The sequence below is a fragment of the Entelurus aequoreus genome, linkage group LG12 (assembly GCF_033978785.1).
Source record: "Entelurus aequoreus isolate RoL-2023_Sb linkage group LG12, RoL_Eaeq_v1.1, whole genome shotgun sequence".
NCBI lineage: Eukaryota > Metazoa > Chordata > Actinopteri > Syngnathiformes > Syngnathidae > Entelurus > Entelurus aequoreus.
The window spans coordinates 55,799,170-55,818,680 of record NC_084742.1 but is presented as its reverse complement, the minus strand read 5'-3'; the positions used below and the strand labels follow the sequence as shown (position 1 = coordinate 55,818,680).

Sequence of the window (19,511 nt, the reverse complement as noted above, 5' to 3'; positions counted from 1 at the left end):
TTCTGGGGACGGCGTGCCAGCAATCTGAGGGTTCCTGGTTAGATCCCCAGCTTCTACGAACCTAGTCACGTCCGTTGTGTCCTTGAGCAAGACGCTTCACCCTTGCTCCTGATGGGTCGTGGTGAGGGCCTTGCATGGCAGCTCCCGCCATCAGTGTGTGAATGGGTGAATGTGGAAATTAGTGTCAAAGCGCTTTGATTACCTAGAAGGTACAAACGTTTGTAGAAAAGCGCTATACAAGTGTAACCCATTTACCATTTTATGTCTAGATAAATACCAAATTTCCCTGACTATAGAGCAGCAAACAACATTTTTTAGAAGAAAACAAATATTTTCCATATATTAGCCGCACCGGAATATAAGCCGCCGATGTTGTGAAATGAGTTATTTACACAAAAATATTCTATAAATGTTTATTTACATACATTAATTGTTTCCAAACGGTGTCTGTAATTCGGCAGTAAAACGGCTGGTCAAACAAAACAGAACATTTTAGCTGCTTGATATTTCTAAATGATTACAAAACTTTCACATACTATTAACATCTAATTATATTAATTATTAATATATATCCATCCATCCGTCCATTTTCTACCGCTTTTCCCTTTATATTAATGTAAATACGTGTATGTGTGCACACGTGTGTGTGTGTGTGTGTGTGTGTGTGTGTGTGTGTGTGTGTGTGTGTGTGTGTGTGTGTGTGTGTGTGTGTGTGTGTGTGTGTGCGTGCGTGTGCGTGCGTGCGTGCGTGCGTGTGTGTGTGTGTGTGTGTGTGTGTGTGTGTGTGTGTGTGTGTGTACATATTTATGTTTATATGTATATATGTATATTTTATATATATATATATATATATATATATATATATATATATATATATATATATATATATATGTATATGTATATATATATATATATATATATATATATATATATATGTGTATATGTATATATATATATATATGTATATGTATATATATATATATATATATATATATATATATATATATATATATATATATATTTATATGTATATACTGTATGTGTATGTATATACATATTTATATATGTATGTATCTGTATGTATGTATGTATGTATATGTATGCATATATATGTATAATATGTATGTATATGTACAGGTATGTATACATGTGTATATATATGTGTGTATGTATATATTTATGTATGTGTATATGTATATGTATATACACATATATATGCATATACAGTATATACACACATATATATTCATATATATATATATATATATATACACACATATATGTATATATGTATGTATATATGTATGTATGTATATATATGTATGTATGTAGATATATATATGTATGCATATATATATGTATGTATATGTATGTATATATGTATGTATGTATGTATATATATGTATGTATGTATATATAAATATATATATATATATATATATATATATATATATATATATATATATATACATATATGTATGTACGGTATGTATATATATATACAGTATATGTATATATATATATATATACAGTATATGTGTGTGTGTATATATATATATATATATATATATATATATATATATATATATATATATATATATATATATATATATATATATATATATATACATAATTATGTAACCCAGTGTGGCCCCCAAGTCAAAAGGTTTGGACACTCCTGCTGTAAACCTATAATTTATACAGTGTTTTCAAAAAATGCATACATTTAAAAGCTATAGTAAAATACTTTAACGACACGCAGGTAAAAAAAAAAATACTACAATATTTAATTGTTAGGCAACATGGGTTATATATTGTCAGTCAATGTTACTCAATAACCAATATTTTGCAAGAAAAGGTGCGTGGGAAGTTTATTCCAGTCTTTTTGTGTGATAATAGTACTAATACAGTACAAGATGATACAGTATTATTATAATTGCACGGATGCTGAGTCAAATCATATCCCAAGGCCCAAGCTTCAGACTGCCTCCTTTGTAGAAGCCAATAAATAATCTTCCCTCTGATCTTGTAAGGCGTCTTATCGGAGACTTGACCTACAAAGTCAGGCTTACTCGCCCTTGATGATCACAAAACGTCGCTCACAGCCCATAATTCCACCGCACTGATTTAGCAATAACAACATCAGGCGTAGCTTGGACGCTACAAAGTGATGTTGGCTCTTTGAAAAGTTGGCGTACAAACTAACTAAGCCAGCTCTTTGAATGTTGTTTGATTGCAAGTAAAAATACAGAACATGGCACTACTTACAGTCACGGTCAAAAGTTTACACACACTTGTAAAGAACATGATGTCATGGCTGTCTTGAGTTTTCAATCATTTCTACAACTCTTATTTTTTTGTGATAGAGTGATTGGAGCACATACTTGTTGGTCACAAAACAACATTCATGAAGTTTGGTTCTTCTAGTGCGGTTTTGAAGGAGGATAGAGATGCCCTTTCTTTTACACCTGTTGGGAGTGCATTCCATATTGATGTGGCATAGAAGGAGAATGAGTTCAAACCTTTGTTAGTTCGGAATCTGGGTTTAACGTGGTTAGTGGAGCTCCCCCTGGTGTTGTGGTTATGGAGGTCATTTACGTTAAGGAAGTAGTTTGACATGTACTGAAACTATGTTTTCAGCACAAACCCGTTCAAGATTAGACAAACAAACAGTGTACGGGGTTACAGAACAGGAACGCTGATGGGTCGCCACGAGGCGCTCCGTAAAAGATAAGAAAAAGGTAAAACGCTGGAGAAGATGAGTAAAAAAAATACAATCTAGACTGGGCTCCTAAGGGGGCCTAGTCTGGAGTGGGGAAAAACCTCCATGCAATGCGCACATAAACACGTTACATTTAATCACGACAACTCGCAACAGAGGGGCGGGGAGTTGGGGCCCTGGAGGTCGACTGCTGCTATGAAGCGCTGCCAGCCGTCCATCACCCCAAGGGGAAACAAGCGGTGGTGAAGGCGTGGGGTGGGGTAGGGGGGGTTGTGTGTATATGTGAAGTGAAGTGAAGTGAATTATATTTATATAGCGCTTTTCTCTAGTGACTCAAAGCGCTTTACATAGTAAAAACCAATATCTAAGTTACATTTTTAAACCAGTGTGGGTGGCACTGGGAGCAGGTGGGTAAAGTGTCTTGCCCAAGGGCACAACGGCAGTGACTAGGATGGCGGAAGCGGGGATCGAACCTGCAACCCTCAAGTTGCTGGCACGGCCACTCTACCAACCGAGCTATACCGCCCCGCCTATTGTCTTGGGTGTGATGATGTAATGTTCATAGACCGGGGCCGTTCTGCATGCAAGCAAAAGTTGGACTCCAGGTGTCGTTGAGGAGGGAGGGAGGTCAAAAGCGTCCATCGTTGAGGTGTCCTCGGGGATGTTTTCAGAACAGCCTGTTCCTGTTGTTCACAGCGTCAAGGCCATTCGAGGGAGTCAAATCGTAGATTAGGATGTTTGTTTTCCGCGAGCAGACATTACAATGACTAAGTCAGGACTTTGGGAAGGCCATTCTAAAACCTTCATTCTAGCCTGATTTAGCCATTCCTTTACCACATTTGATGTGTGTTTGAAGTCATTGTCCTGTTGGAACACCCAATTGCGCCCAAGACCCAACCTCCGGGCGAGGTAATCCTCCTTTTTAATTGTCCCATTTACTCTCTATAAAGCACCACTTCCATTGGCACAAAAACAGGCCCAGAGCATAATACTACCACCACCATGCTTGACGGTGGGTATGGTGTGCCTGGGATTAAAGGCCTCACCTTTTGTCCTCCAAACATATCACTGGGTATTGTAGCCAAAAAGCTCATTTTTTTGTTTCATCTGACATCACATGGACAAAGATAAGACCTTCTGGAGGAAAGTTCTGTGGTCAGATGAAACAAAAATGGAGCTGTTTGCCCACAATACCCAGCAATATGTTTGGAGGAGAAAAGGTGAGGCCTTTGATCCCAGGAACACCAAACCTACCGTCAAGCATGGTGGCGGTAGCATTATGCTCTGGGCCTGTTTTGCTGCCAATGGAACTGCTGCTTTACAGAGAGTAAATGGGACAATGAAAAAAGGAGGATTACCTCCAAATTATTCAGGACAAGCTAAAATCATCAGCCCGGAGGTTGGGTCTTGGGCGCAGTTGGGTGTTCCAACAGGACAATGACCCCCAAACACACGTCAAAAGTGGTAAAGGAATGGCTAAATCAGGCTAGAATGAAGGTTTTAGAATGGCCTCCCCAAAGTTCTGGCTTAAACGTGTGGACAATGCTGAAGAAACAAGTCCATGTCCGAAAACCAACACATTTAGCTGAACTGCACCAATTTTGAAGAAGAATTTGGAGGTAATCCTCCGTTTTCATTGTCCCATTTACTCTCTGTAAAGCACCAGTTCCATTGGCAGCAAAATAGGCCCAGAGCATAATACTACCACCACCATGCTTGACTGTAGCAATGGTGTTCCTGGGATTAAAGGCCTCACCTTTTCTCCTCCAAACATATTGCTGGGTATTGTGGCCAAAAGGCTCATTTTTTTTGTTTCGTCTGACATCACATGGGCAAAGATAAGACCTGTGGTCAGATGAAACAAAAATTGAGCCTTTTGGCCACAATACCCAGCAATATGTACGGAGGAGAAAAGGTGAGGCCTTTGATCCCAGGAACACCAAACCTAACGTCAAGCATGGTGGTGGTAGTATTATGCTCTGGGCCTGTTTTGCTGCCAATGGAACTGCTGCTTTACAGAGAGTAAATGGGACAATGAAAAAAGGAGGATTACCTCCAAATTATTCAGGACAAGCTAAAATCATCAGCCCGGAGGTTGGGTCTTGGGCGCAGTTGGGTGTTCCAATAGGACAATGACCCCCAAACACACGTCAAAAGTGGTAAAGGAATGGCTAAATCAGGCTAGAATGAAGGTTTTAGAATGGCCTCCCCAAAGTTCTGGCTTAAACGTGTGGACAATGCTGAAGAAACAAGTCCATGTCCGAAAACCACCATGCTTGACTGTAGCAATGGTGTTCCTGGGATTAAAGGCCTCACCTTTTCTCCTCCAAACATATTGCTGGGTATTGTGGCCAAAAGGCTCATTTTTTTTGTTTCGTCTGACATCACATGGGCAAAGATAAGACCTGTGGTCAGATGAAACAAAAATTGAGCCTTTTGGCCACAATACCCAGCAATATGTACGGAGGAGAAAAGGTGAGGCCTTTAATCCTCAGGAACACCATGCCTACCGTCAAGCATGGTGGTGGTAGTATTATGCTCTGGGCCTGTTTTGCTGCCAATGGAACTGCTGCTTTACAGAGAGTAAATGGGACAATGAAAAAAGGAGGATTACCTCCAAATTATTCAGGACAAGCTAAAATCATCAGCCCGGAGGTTGGGTCTTGGGCGCAGTTGGGTGTTCCAACAGGACAATGACCCCCAAACACACGTCAAAAGTGGTAAAGGAATGGCTAAATCAGGCTAGAATGAAGGTTTTAGAATGGCCTCCCCAAAGTTCTGGCTTAAACGTGTGGACAATGCTGAAGAAACAAGTCCATGTCCGAAAACCAACACATTTAGCTGAACTGCACCAATTTTGATGAAGAATTTGGAGGTAATCCTCCGTTTTCATTGTCCCATTTACTCTCTGTAAAGCACCAGTTCCATTGGCAGCAAAATAGGCCCAGAGCATAATACTACCTCCACCATGCTTGACTGTAGCAATGGTGTTCCTGGGATTAAAGGCCTCACCTTTTCTCCTCCAAACATATTGCTGGGTATTGTAGCCAAAAGGCTCATTTTTTTTGTTTCGTCTGACATCACATGGGCAAAGATAAGACCTGTGGTCAGATGAAACAAAAATTGAGCCTTTTGGCCACAATACCCAGCAATATGTACGGAAGAGAAAAGGTGAGGCCTTTAATCCTCAGGAACACCATGCCTACCGTCAAGCATGGTGTTGGTAGTATTATGCTCTGGGCCTGTTTTGCTGCCAATGGAACTGGTGCTTTACAGAGAGTAAATGGGACAATGAATTATGTCTAATACGGGATGAACCGGCCAACGAACCCCCACATATGTTAAACCTTCTGAAAGGTCTCGTTCGCGCCAATGGGGGAAATTTCAACAGCATGGCGGATTCCGGCAACCCCCGGCCAGAGGTCCAGGGCACAGACAGCAGGCCCATCAAAATGTCCGCGGGAATTTTCTCGTTCTTATTGTTATTATTCCTTTGGACTACTTTAGTTTTCTCTACTCTTGGAAAAATGTGAGTTTTTTTTCCCTTCCTCTTCATCCTTGTCTTCCTTTCCAGAACGAGATCGAGACGTTAAAAGCGGAGAACGACCGCCTCAAGTCCAGCGGCAACGCCACGCCGACGGCCACGCCCGTCAAGACGGCCCGGCCGCCCTCCGAGACCTCCAGCACGTCCTCGTCCTCCTCCCGTCAGTCCTTGGGCCTGTCCCTCAACAACCTCAACATCACCGACACCATCATGTCAGGTCAGTTGAGCGTCAGACGGTGGCGAGCGTCGCAATCGACTTTGGCAGGCTGACATTTTCTTTCCGAAGTGTGAGAGGAGGAAAAAGTCGCTTCGGCTGACCTTTGATGGAGGGGGAAAAAAACTGGAAGAAATCAACCCAGAGAGGCCTCGGATGCCAATTAGTACGCAACAAACACACATTTTGTGGGTTGTGTGGAAACACAGAGTAGATTATATACTGGAGGAGTCACCAACCTTTTTGAAACCAAGAGCTACTTCTTGGGTGCTGATTAATGCGAAGGGCTACCAATTTGATACACACTTAAAAAAATTGCCAGAAATAGCCAATTTGCTCAATTTACCTTTAAAGGCCTACTGAAAGCCACTACTACCGACCACGCAGTCTGATAGTTTATATATCAATGATGAAATCTTAACATTATAACACATGCCAATACGGCCGGGTTAACTTATAAAGTGACATTTTAAATTTGCCGCTAAACTTCCGGTTCGAAACGCCTCTGAGGCTGACGTATGCGCGTGACGTAGACCGGGGAACACGGGTATGCCTTCCACATTGAAGCCAATACGAAAAAGCTCTGTTTTCATTTCATAATTCCACAGTATTCTGGACATCTGTGTTCGTGAATCTGTTGCAATCATGTTCATTGCATTATGGAGAAAGAAGCTGAGCAAGCAAAGAAGAAAGTTGTCGGTGCGAAATGGACGTATTTTTCGAACGTAGTCAGCAACAACAGGACACAGCCGGCGCTTCTTTGTTTACATTCCCGAAAGATGCAGTCAAGATGGAAGAACTCGGATAACAGAGACTCTAACCAGGAGGACTTTTGACTTCGATACACAGACGCCTGTAGAGAACTGGGACAACACAGACTCTTGCCAGGATTACTTTGATTTGGATGACAAAGACGCAGACGTGCTACTGTGAGTATGCAGCTTTGGCTTCTAAACATTTGATCGCTTGACCGTATGTGCGCAACTTTTTTTTGCGTATGTACGTAACTTTTTTAAAATATATAAGCTTTATGAACCTTGGGTTAGGTGAACGGTCTTTTGGGCTGAGTGATTGTGTGTGTTGATCAGGTGTTTGAATTGTATTGGCGTGTTCTATGGAGCTAGGAGCTAGCAGAGGAGCTAGGAGCTAGCGTAACAAACACGCAGGTGTTTTTATGCAGGATTAATTTGTGGCATATTAAATATAAGCCTGGTTGTGTTGTGGCTAATAGAGTATATATATGTCTTGTGTTTATTTACTGTTTTAGTCATTCCCAGCTGAATATCAGGTCACCCCCGGCTCTCACAGCATCTTCCCTATCTGAATAGCTTCAACTCCCCACTAGTCCTTCACTTGCACTTTACTCATCCACAAATCTTTCATCCTCGCTCAAATTAATGGGGAAATTGTCGCTTTCTCGGTCCGAATCTGTCTCACTTCATGCGGCCATCATTGTAAACAATAGGGAACTTTGCGTATATGTTCAACTGACTACGTCACGCTACTTCCGGTAGGGGCAAGCCTTTTTTTTATCAGATACCAAAAGTTGCAATCTTTATCGTCGTTGTTCTATACTAAATCATTTCAGTAGGCCTTTAAAGGCCTACTGAAATGAATTTTTTTTATTTAAACGGGGATAGCAGATCTATTCTATGTGTCATACTTGATCATTTCGCGATATTGCCATATTTTTGCTGAAAGGATTTAATAGAGATAATCGACGATAAAGTTCGCAACTTTTGCTCGCTGATAAAAAAAGCCTTGCCTGTACCGGAAGTAGCGTGACGTCACAGGAGCTAGTATTCCTCACAATTCCCCATTGTTTACAATGGAGCGAGAGAGATTCGGACCGAGGAAGTGATGATTACCCCATTAATTTGAGCGAGGATGAAAGATTCGTAGATGAGGAACGCTACAGTGAAGGACTTGAGAGACAGTGATGGACGTATCTTTTTTCGCTCTGACCGTAACTTAGGTACAAGCTGGCTCATTGGATTCCACACTCTCCTTTTTCTATTGTGGATCACGGATTTGTATGTTAAACCACCTCGGATACTATATCCTCTTGAAAATGAGAGTCGAGAACGCAAAATGGACATTCAGTGCCTTTTATGTCCATGACAATACATCGGCGAAATGCTTTAGCTACGAGCTAACGTGATAGCATCGTGCTTTAACTGCATATAGAAACAAAAAAATAAACCTCTGACTGGAAGGATAGATAGAAAATCAACAATACTATTAAACCGTGGACATGTAAATACACGGTTAATGCTTTCCAGGCTGGCGAAGGTTAACAATGCTGTGCTAACGACGCCATTGAAGCTAACTTAGCAACTTAGCAACGGGACCTCACAGAGCTATGCTAAAAACATTAGCTCTCCACCTACGCCAGCCAGCCCTCATCTACTCATCAACACCCGTGCTCACCTGCGTTCCAGCGATCGGCAGAAGGACGAAGGACTTCACCCGATGCGTTTGGCGGCCCGGAGACGTAGGAAGTCAAGGTGAGGTCGGCGGCTGGCGCGGCTAGCGCGGCTAGCGCTCCAACAAAGTCCTCCTGGTTGTGTTGCTGTAGTCCGCTGCTAATACACCGATCCCACCTACAACTGTCTTCTTTGCAGCCTTCATTGTTCATTAAACAAATTGCAAAAGATGTCCAAAATACTGTGGAATTATGAAATGAAAACAGAGCTTTTTGTATAGGATTCTACGGGTACCATAACTTCCGTTACTCTGACTTCGTCACGCGCATACGTCATCATACCGCAACGTTTCAGCCGGATATTTCCCGGGAAGTTTTAAAAGTCACTTTATAAGTTAACCCGGCCGTATTGGCATGTGTTGCAATGTTAAGATTTCATCATTGATATATAAACTATCAGACTGCGTGGTCGGTAGTAGTAGGTTTCAGTAGGCCTTTAACTCTATGTTATTATTAATAATTAATGATATTTACACTTAATTGAACGGTTTGAAAGAGGAGAAAACACGAAAAAAATTACAATTAAATTTTGAAACATAGTTTATCTTCAATTTCAACTCTTTAAAATTCCAAATTCAACCAAAAAAAAGAGAAAAAACTAGCTAATTCGAATCTTTTTGAAAAAATTTTAAAAAGAATTTATGAAACATCATTAGTAATTTTTCCTGATTAAGATTAATTTTAGAATTTTGATGACATGTTTTAAAAAAGTTAAAATCCAATCTTCACTTTGTTAGAATATATAACAAATTGGACCAAGCTATATTTCTAACAAAGACAAATCATTATTTCTTCTAGATTTTCCAGAACAAAAATTTTAAAAGAAATTCAAAAGAGTTTGAAATAAGATATAAATTTGATTCTACAGATTTTCTAGATTTGCCAGAATATTTTTTTTAAATTTTAATCATAATAAGTTTGAAGAAATATTTCACAAATATTCTTTGTCGAAAAAACAGAAGCTAAAATTAAGAATTAAATTAAAATGTATTTATTATTCTTTACAGTAAAAAAAATAAATTTACTTGAACATTGATTTAAATTGTCAGGAAAGAAGAGGAAGGAATTTAAAAGGTAAAAAGGTATATGTGTTTAAAAATCCTAAAATCATTTTTAAGGTTGTATTTTTTCTCTAAAATTGTCTTTCTGAAAGTTAAAAGAAGCAAAGTAAAAAAAATTAATGAATGCATTTAAACAAGTGAAGACCAAGTCTTTAAAATATTTTCTTGGATTTTCAAATTCTATTTGAGTTTTGTCTCTCTAAGAATTAAAAATGTCGGGCAAAGCGAGACCAGCTTGCTAGTAAATAAATAAAATTTAAAAAATAGAGGCAGCTCTCTGGTAAGTGCTGCTATTTGAGCTATTTTTAGAACAGGCCAACGGGCTACTCATCTGGTCCTTACAGGCTACCTGGTGCCCGCGGGCACCGCGTTGGTGACCCCTGGTGTACTGGATCTTCATTAAACATGTCAAAAGTAGGATTTTACTGTTCATAATCCAACAAAAGTTCCTTCCTCACTTACTTGTCTCGTAATTAAAGAAGCTTGCCTCCAGGACGAAGCAGAGCGCTCGATATCGGATGGACGGATGAGAGAGAGCAGTTTGAGGACCGTTATAGGCCCTAGAAAGTAGAGATGGCAGCTAAATAATCAAAACCCAAAAGCAGTGAAGTTGTCACGTTGTGTAAATGGTGAATAAAAACAGAATACAATGATTTGCAAATCATTTTCAACTTATATTCAATTGAGTAGACTGCAAAGACAAGATATTTAACGTTCGAACTGGAAAACTGTGTTATTTTTTGCAAATATTTGCACATTTGGAAGTTGATGCCTGCAACATGTTTCAAAAAAGCTGGCACAAGTGGCAAAAAAGACTGAGGAAGTTGCGGAATGCTCATCCAACACTTATTTGGAACATCCCACAGGTGAACGGGCAAATTGGGAACAGGTGGGTGCCATGATTGGGTATAAAAGCAGCTTCCGTGAAATGCTCAGTCGTTCACAAACAAAGGGTCACCACTTTGTCAACAAATGCCTGAGCAAATTGTTCAAGGATAACATTTCTCAACCAGCTATTGCAAGGAATTTTAGGGATTTCACCATCTACGCTCCGTAATATCATCAAAAGGTTCAGAGAATCTGGAGAAATCACTGCCCGTAAGCGATGATAACACGGACCTTCGATCAATCTGGGGATACTGCATCAAAAAACGACATCAGTGTGTAAAGGATATCACCACATGGGCTCAGGAACACTTCAGAAAAAAAACTGTCAGTAACTACAGTTGGTCACTACATCTGTAAGTGCAAGGTAAAACTCTACTATGCAAAGCCAAAGCCATTTATCAACAACACCCAGAAAGTGGAAAAGTGTTCTGTGGTCTGACGAGTCCACATTTCAAATTGTTTTCGGAGACTGTGGTCGTCGTGTCTTCCGGACCAAAGAGGAAAAGAACCATCCGGATTGTTCTAGGCGCAAAGTGTAAAAGCCAGCATGTGTGATGGTATGGGGGTGTATTAGTGCCCAAGACATGGGTAACTTACACATCTGTGAAGGCACCATTAATGCTGAAAGGTACATACAGGTTTTGGAGCAACATATGTTGCCATCCAAGCAACGTTACCATGGACGCCCCTGCTTATTTCAGCAAGACAATGCCAAACCACGTGTTACATCAACGTGGCTTCATAGTAAAAGAGTGCGGGTACTAGACTGGCCTGCCTGTAGTCCAGACCTGTCTCCCATTGAAAATGTGTGGCGCATTATGAAGCCTAAAATAGCACAACGGAGACCCCCGGACTGTTGAACAACTTAAGCTGTACATCAAGCAAGAATGGGAAAGAATTCCACCTGAGAAGCTTCAAAAATGTGTCTCCTCAGTTCCCAAACCTTTACTGAGTGTTGTTAAAAGGAAAGGCCATGTAACACAGTGGTCAACATGCCCTTTCCCAACTACTTTGGCACGTGTTGCAGCCATGAAATTCTAAGTTAATTATTATTTGCAAAAAAAAAAAAAAATGTATGAGTTTGAACATCAAATGTCTTGTCTTTGTAGTGCATTCAATTGAATATGGGTTGAAAATGATTTGCAAATCATTGTATTCCGTTTATATTTACATCTAACACAATTTCCCAACTCATATGGAAACAGGGTTTGTACATACAGGTTTTGGAGTAACATATTGTAAGCTTTTTCTACTTACAGTCCCACAGATCCACACTGGAAGCCAGTTGCGTAGAGTTGACAGGGTTTAATATGGTTTTTGCAGTTCTTCAATATATACTTTTGTTGACTTTTCAGTCTCTCCGATCCTCCTCCTGCACCCGGCTGCTCACTGTTAAAGACAACAGATGATTAGTTCAACACTTACCACCTATGCAAACTAATCATCTGCCAGCTGTGTCTCGCCGTCAGCACATGCCACGCCCCCGTCTAAAGGCGCTGTGTTTTCAGCACCCTGGACAGAGGCGCAAACCTTTACCCCTGCAGCGCGCTGATCACAATCCCCTTCCACTCATATGTTGTGCCATCCAAGCAACGTTAGCACGGACGCCCCTGCTTATTTCAACAAGACAATGCCAAGCCATGTGTTGCAACAGCGTGGCTTCATAGTAAAAGAGTGCGGGTACTAGACTGGCCTGCCTGCTAAGTAAATGATCCGTGCTGCACACTGACTACTGTAAGATTGGTTCCTAAATTGTGTGACGTGTACTCACTCGGTAGCGAAAAACTTGTGTTGGTTTTTTAGATATTCTGCTAGACGACAGCTACGAGGGAAACCTGCGCAAGGAAGGTCGCAGTGTGCGGATCGTGGTTCACATCAACAGTGGACCAAGTAGAACCATGGTCAGTTCTCATCTTCTATGTTGTTGTGCGTTCTCCTGGCAGATACTCCTTACACCCGCTCTTGTCCAACATGCAGGGCACGCAAATGCGGGAGTACTTGATTGGCTCGATAGGCGTGAGTGGGAAGACCAAGTGGGACGTCCTGGACGGCGTCATTAGACGCCTCTTTAAGGTAGCGCCGTGCAAACGTCTTTAAAGGGGAACTGCAGCTTTTTTATTTGTTTTGTCTATCTTTCAAACTCCTTAGGTAAGACAAGAACACATCTTTTTTTTTATGCATTCTAAATAGTAAATCAACACTAGCAAGAGCCAACTAACAAGGACGCTAATAGGTGTTGACGTATTCCATCTATAAAGTGCTCTAAAAAACCTCCAAAAACTTAATCAAGGTTTTATATACACACTGTATGTATATACTGTATGTAGTATCTAGTAACATTCATAATAACATGTAATATATACATGATGTAAGTATATATGTAGTATCTAGTAACATTCATAATAACATGTAATATATACATGTTGTAAGTATATATGTAGTATCTGGTAACATTCATAATTACATGTAATATATACATGATGTAAGTGTATATGTGGTATCTAGTAACATTCATAATAACATGTAATATATACATGATGTAAGTATATATGTAGTATCTAGTAACATTCATAATAACATGTAATATATACATGATGTAAGTATATATGTAGTATCTAGTAGCATTCATAATAACATGTAATATATACATGTAAGTATATATGTAGTATCTAGTAACATTCATAATAACATGTAATATATACATGTAAGTATATATGTAGTATCTAATAACATTCATAATAACATGTAATATATACATGATGTGTGTATATATGTAGTATCTAGTAACATTCATAATAACATGTAATATATACATGATGTAAGTATATATGTAGTATCTAGTAACATTCATAATAACATGTAATATATACATCATGTAAGTATATATGTAGTATCTTGTAACATTCATAATAACATGTAATATATACATGATGTAGGTATATATGTAGTATCTAGTAACATACATAATAACATGTGATATTTACGTATTTTACGTATTAATTACACAGACGTTCACTTTGGGGACGGCGTGGCACGGTGGAAAGAGTGGCTGTGCCAGCAACCTGAGGGGTTCCTGGTTCGATCCCCACCTTCTAACGACGTCGCCACGCCCGTTGTGTCCTTGAGCAAGACTCTTCACCCTTGCTTCTGCTGGGTTAGGGCCTTGCATGGCAGCTCCCGCCATCAGTGTGTGAATGTGGAAATAGTGTTTTGACTACCTTGAAGGTAGAAAAGCCCTATACAAGTATAACCCATTTACCATTTACTTTCCCTTCAACAACAAGACTACTAATCATGGCAGACTTGATGAGAGACAACAAAGACTACTTTGGGACAAATGATGATCCAGAAACGACTATTTTTGAACCTGAACATAAGGAGGGTGATCGACAAGTTTTAGAAGCTGTGTGCTAAACAGACGCAGTTTTAGTCAAACACTAAGCATCATGTAGCAGTATTGCTAAGTGCTAAACAAGACATGCAGACATAATAAAACAATCACTTACTGTACAATGTCTGCTCTCACTGGGATGTTTATATATTCCCCTTTACATGAACAATTCACCATAATCCTCACAAAGGGTGAAAAAAATACTGTTTTTTTTGTGTTTTTCTGGCCACCATTTACCATTTACTTTCCCTTCAACAACAACAACAAGACTACTTATCATGACAGACTTGATGAGAGACAACAAAGACTACTTCGGGACTAATGATGATCCAGAAACGACTATTTTTGAACCTGAGTATAAGGAGGATGACCGACAAGTTTTAGGAGCCGTGCGCTAAACAGACACAGCTTTAGTCAAACACTAAGCATCATGTAGCGGTATTGCTAAGTGCTAAACAAGACATGCAAACATAATAAAATAATCACTTACTGTACAATGTCTGCTCTCACTGGGATGTTTATATATTCCCCTTTACATGAACAATTCACCATAATCCTCACAAAGGGTGAAAAAAATACTGTTTTTTTTGTGTCTTTCTGGCCACCATTTACCATTTACTTTCCCTTCAACAACAACAACAAGACTACTAATCATGACTGACTTGATGAGAGACAACAAAGACTACTTCGGGACTAATGATGATCCAGAAACTTCTATTTTTGAACCTGAATATAAGGAGGATGATCGACAAGTTTTAGAAGCTGTGTGCTGAACAGATGCAGCTTTAGTCAAACACTAAGCATCATGTAGCAGTATTGCTAAGTGCTAAACAAGACATGCAAACATAATAAAACAATCACTTACTGTACAATGTCTGCTCTCACTGGGATGTTTATATTTTCCCCTATAAATGAACAATTCACCATAATCCTCACAAAGGGTGAAAAAAATACCGTTTTTTCCGTGTCTTTCTGGCCATCTCCGGGTCTAAGTTGGACGTCAAAGTTGACCAACATGTGGGTTTATGTCCACAACCTTCTACTATCCAGGTGAGAGACATTATTTATAATCTAGAATTAACTTTCACCAACTAATCATGGAAGACTTGATGAGAGACAACAAAAACTTCTATTTTTGAACCTGAATATAAGGAGGATGATCAACAAGTTTTAGTAGCCGTGTGCTAAACAGACGCAGCTTTGGTCAAACACTAAGCATCATGTAGCAGCATTGCTAAGTGCTAAACAAGACATGCAAACATAATAAAATAATCACTTACTGTACAATGTCTGCTCTCACTGGGATGTTTATATATTCCCCTTTACATGAACAATTCACCGTAATCCTCACAAAGGGTGAAAAAAATACAGTTTGTTCGTGTCTTTCTGGCCACCATTTACCATTTACTTTCCCTTCAACAACAACAACAAGACTACTAATCATGACAGACTTAATGAGAGACAACAAAGACTCCGGAAACAACTTTTTTTGAGCCTGAGTATAAGGAGGATGATCGACAAGTTTTAGAAGCTGTGTGCTAAACAGACGCAGCTTTAGTCAAACACTAAGCATCATGTAGCAGCATTGCTAAGTGATAAACAAGACATGCAAACATAATAAAACAATCACTTACTGTACAATGTCTGCTCTCACTGGGATGTTTATATATTCCCCTTAACATGAACAATTCACCATAATCCTCACAAAGGGTGGAAAAAATACCGTTTTTTCGTGTCTTTCTGGCCACTATTTACTTTCCCTTCAACAACAACAACAAGACTACTAATCATGACAGACTTAATGAGAAACAACAAAGACTCCGGAAACAACTTTTTTTGAACCTGAGTATAAGGAGGATGATCGACAAGTTTTAGAAGCTGTGTGCTAAACAGACGCAGCTTTAGTCAAACACTAAGCATCATGTAGCGGTATTGCTAAGTGCTAAACAAGACATGCAAACATAATAAAACAATCACTTACTGTACAATGTCTGCTCTCACTGGGATGTTTATATATTCCCCTTGACATGAACAATTCACCATAATCCTCACAAAGGGTGAAAAAATACAGTTTTTTCGTGTCTTTCTGGCCACTATTTACTTTCCCTTCAACAACAACAACAAGACTACTAATCATGACAGACTTAATGAGAGACAACAAAGACTCCGGAAACGACTTTTTTTTAACCTGACTATAAGGAGGATGATCGACGAGTTTTAGGAGCCGTGTGCTAAACAGACGCAGCTTTAGTCAAACACTAAGCATCATGTAGCGGTATTGCTAAGTGCTAAACAAGACATGCAAACATAATAAAACAATCACTTACTGTACAATGTCTGCTCTCACTGGGATGTTTATATATTCCCCTTTACATGAACAATTCACCATAATCCTCACAAAGGGTGAAAAAATACATTTTTTTCGTGTCTTTCTGGCCACTATTTACTTTCCCTTCAACAACAACAACAAGACTACTAATCATGACAGACTTAATGAGAGACAACAAAGACTCCGGAAACGACTTTTTTTTAACCTGAGTATAAGGAGGATGATTGACGAGTTTTAGGAGCCGTGTGCTAAACAGACGCAGCTTTAGTCAAACACTAAGCATCATGTAGCGGTATTGCTAAGTGCTAAACAAGACATGCAAACATAATAAAACAATCACTTACTGTACAATGTCTGCTCTCACTGGGATGCTTATATATTCCCCTTTACATGAACAATTCACCATAATCCTCACAAAGGGTGAAAAAATACCGTTTTTTCGTGTCTTTCTGGCCACTATTTACTTTCCCTTCAACAACAACAACAACAAGACTACTAATCATGACAGACTTAATGAGAGACAACAAAGACTCCGGAAACGACTATTTTTGAACCTGAATATAAGGAGGATGATCGACAAGTTTTAGGAGCCGTGTGCTAAACAGACGCAGCTTTAGTCAAACACTAAGCATCATGTAGCGGTATTGCTAAGTGCTAAACAAGACATGCAAACATAATAAAACAATCACTTACTGTACAATGTCTGCTCTCACTGGGATGCTTATATATTCCCCTTTACATGAACAATTCACCATAATCCTCACAAAGGGTGAAAAAAATACAGTTTTTTTTGTGTCTTTCTGGTCTAAGTTGGATGTCAAAGATGTCAAATTTATATTCTTTAATTAACTTTCACCAACTCAGAGGCGATGCAGCAGCTCAATACGTCAATATAACAGCATAACCTACTCAGTGGCCACCGCTGCTGCTCACTGCTCCCCTCACCACACTTGTTAATATTCAGGTATCGACATGTAAATGGAGTATTGTTGGCATGTTTTTTTAGAGAGCGCCGCGGGCATAATAGTGTGCTCTTGTCAGCTGCATTGTTAGCCACCTCGTGCTTGCCGTATTTTACGATTTAGAATGCATAAGGATCGTGAGCGGTAGGCAAAAATCCCCAAAAGAAAGTGCAGTTCCTCTCGAGGTCAGGGTTCTGTTTGCAACGTAAAGATGACCAGTGGTGTTGCAGGAGTACGTGTTCCGGGTGGACCCGGTGACCAGCCTCGGTCTGAGCTCGGACAGCATCGTCTGCTACAGGATGGGCGAGGTGGTCCGCGCCCACTCCTCCGAAGTGCCCGAGCTGCTGCCCTGCGGCTACCTGGTGGGCGACAACGTCATCAAGATCCACCTGAAAGGTGCGGCGGAGAGGAAAGATGGCGCCCTGTGACGGGAGGAGAGGAAGTCACCTGTGGTTCTGCTCCTCTGTCCCCAGGCGTGAAGGACAACAGTGTTGACAGTCTGGTGTTCGACACGCTCATCCCCAAGCCCATCATCCAGCGGTACCTCAACCTGCTGATGGAGCACCGCCGCATCATCCTGTCGGGGCCGAGCGGCACCGGCAAGTCCTTCCTGGCCGCCAAGCTGGCCGAGTTCATGGTTTCCCAGATGGGCCAGGAGGTGACGGAGCACAACGTGGCCCGCTTCAACGTGGACCAGAACTCCAGCAAGGTCAGAACCGCCTACCCTTCCTCGTCGACCAAGTAGAGAGTAGGACCGGGGTTGCGTGGAACATCAACTACCAAAAATAAACTTAATAGTAATACAAATTTTTTTAAAAAATGCTTTTAACAGGAGAAATCTGGAACTACCCAAAGAAGTCCCTTTGGTGCCCTCACAAACGATCAGAAATCACAACAATCCTTAACTTTCACAGCCAAATTGCTATAATAATAAACATTTAAAATGTCAAATCCACTTCCTTTAACATCAGAAAAGGAGGAGCTGATGAGAAAGGAGCGGAATATTCCAAGATCAAATATAAATGAAAAATAGAAAATTATCGCACTTGGAACTACCCAAATATAAAACTATGATTTATTACGTTCTCCATCAAGCAGAAGAACATTGATGGGAGAAGTTAGGCACACCATTGATGTTTTACATTTAAATTTATATGTATTTATTTCAACATATATACGTACTTTGTTTTATTTTTTTATTTTTTTTACTCGTTTTCATTTATTTATTAGTAAGTAGACAAAGCATTGATGTTAAACTATGTATTTTATCTATTTATTTATTACTAAACAAAAACAACCGACAACAACAAGCTGAACTGTATGCGCTGCTCTGCCAACAGGCACAACTCCCTTTGGTGCCCTCACAAACGATCAGAAATCACAAATATCCTTAACTTTAACAACCAAATTGCTATAATAACATTTAAAATGTAAAATCCACTTCCATTAACATCAGAAAAGGACGAGCTGATGAGAAAGGAGTGGAATATTTCAAGATCAAATAGAAATAAAAATAGAAATATATCGCCCTTGGCGATTTTAACAAGAGAAATCTGGAACTACCCAAATATAAAAGTATGATTTATTACGTTCTCCATCAGGCAGAAGAACATTGATGGAAGAAGTTAGGCACACCAAAAAAAGAAAGAAACAGCAAAAAAACTAAGTAGTATCTACAAATACATCAATTAAATAAACAAAAAAGAAATAATAATACATTAATAATAATAATCAGAAGAAAAAAAAAATATACAAACAGATAAATATATATATATATATATATATATATATATATATATATATATATATATATATATATATATATATATATATATATATATATATATATATATATATATATATATATATATATATATATATATATATACTACTTTGTTTTTTTGCTTTTATATAT

At 39.4% G+C, this 19,511-nt stretch overlaps 1 protein-coding gene across 1 annotated transcript in view; it reads left to right on the top strand.

Annotated features, from left to right (window-relative positions):
* Positions 1–19,511, top strand: part of LOC133661299 (neuron navigator 3-like) — a 132,447-nt gene that overhangs the window by 101,748 nt on the left and 11,188 nt on the right. The window contains exons 21-25 of the mRNA XM_062064430.1: positions 6,297–6,483; positions 12,718–12,815; positions 12,892–12,987; positions 17,827–17,992; positions 18,070–18,305. Of these exons, the coding sequence (XP_061920414.1) occupies positions 6,297–6,483; positions 12,718–12,815; positions 12,892–12,987; positions 17,827–17,992; positions 18,070–18,305 (783 nt within the window). The remainder of the gene's footprint in view (positions 1–6,296; positions 6,484–12,717; positions 12,816–12,891; positions 12,988–17,826; positions 17,993–18,069; positions 18,306–19,511) is intronic.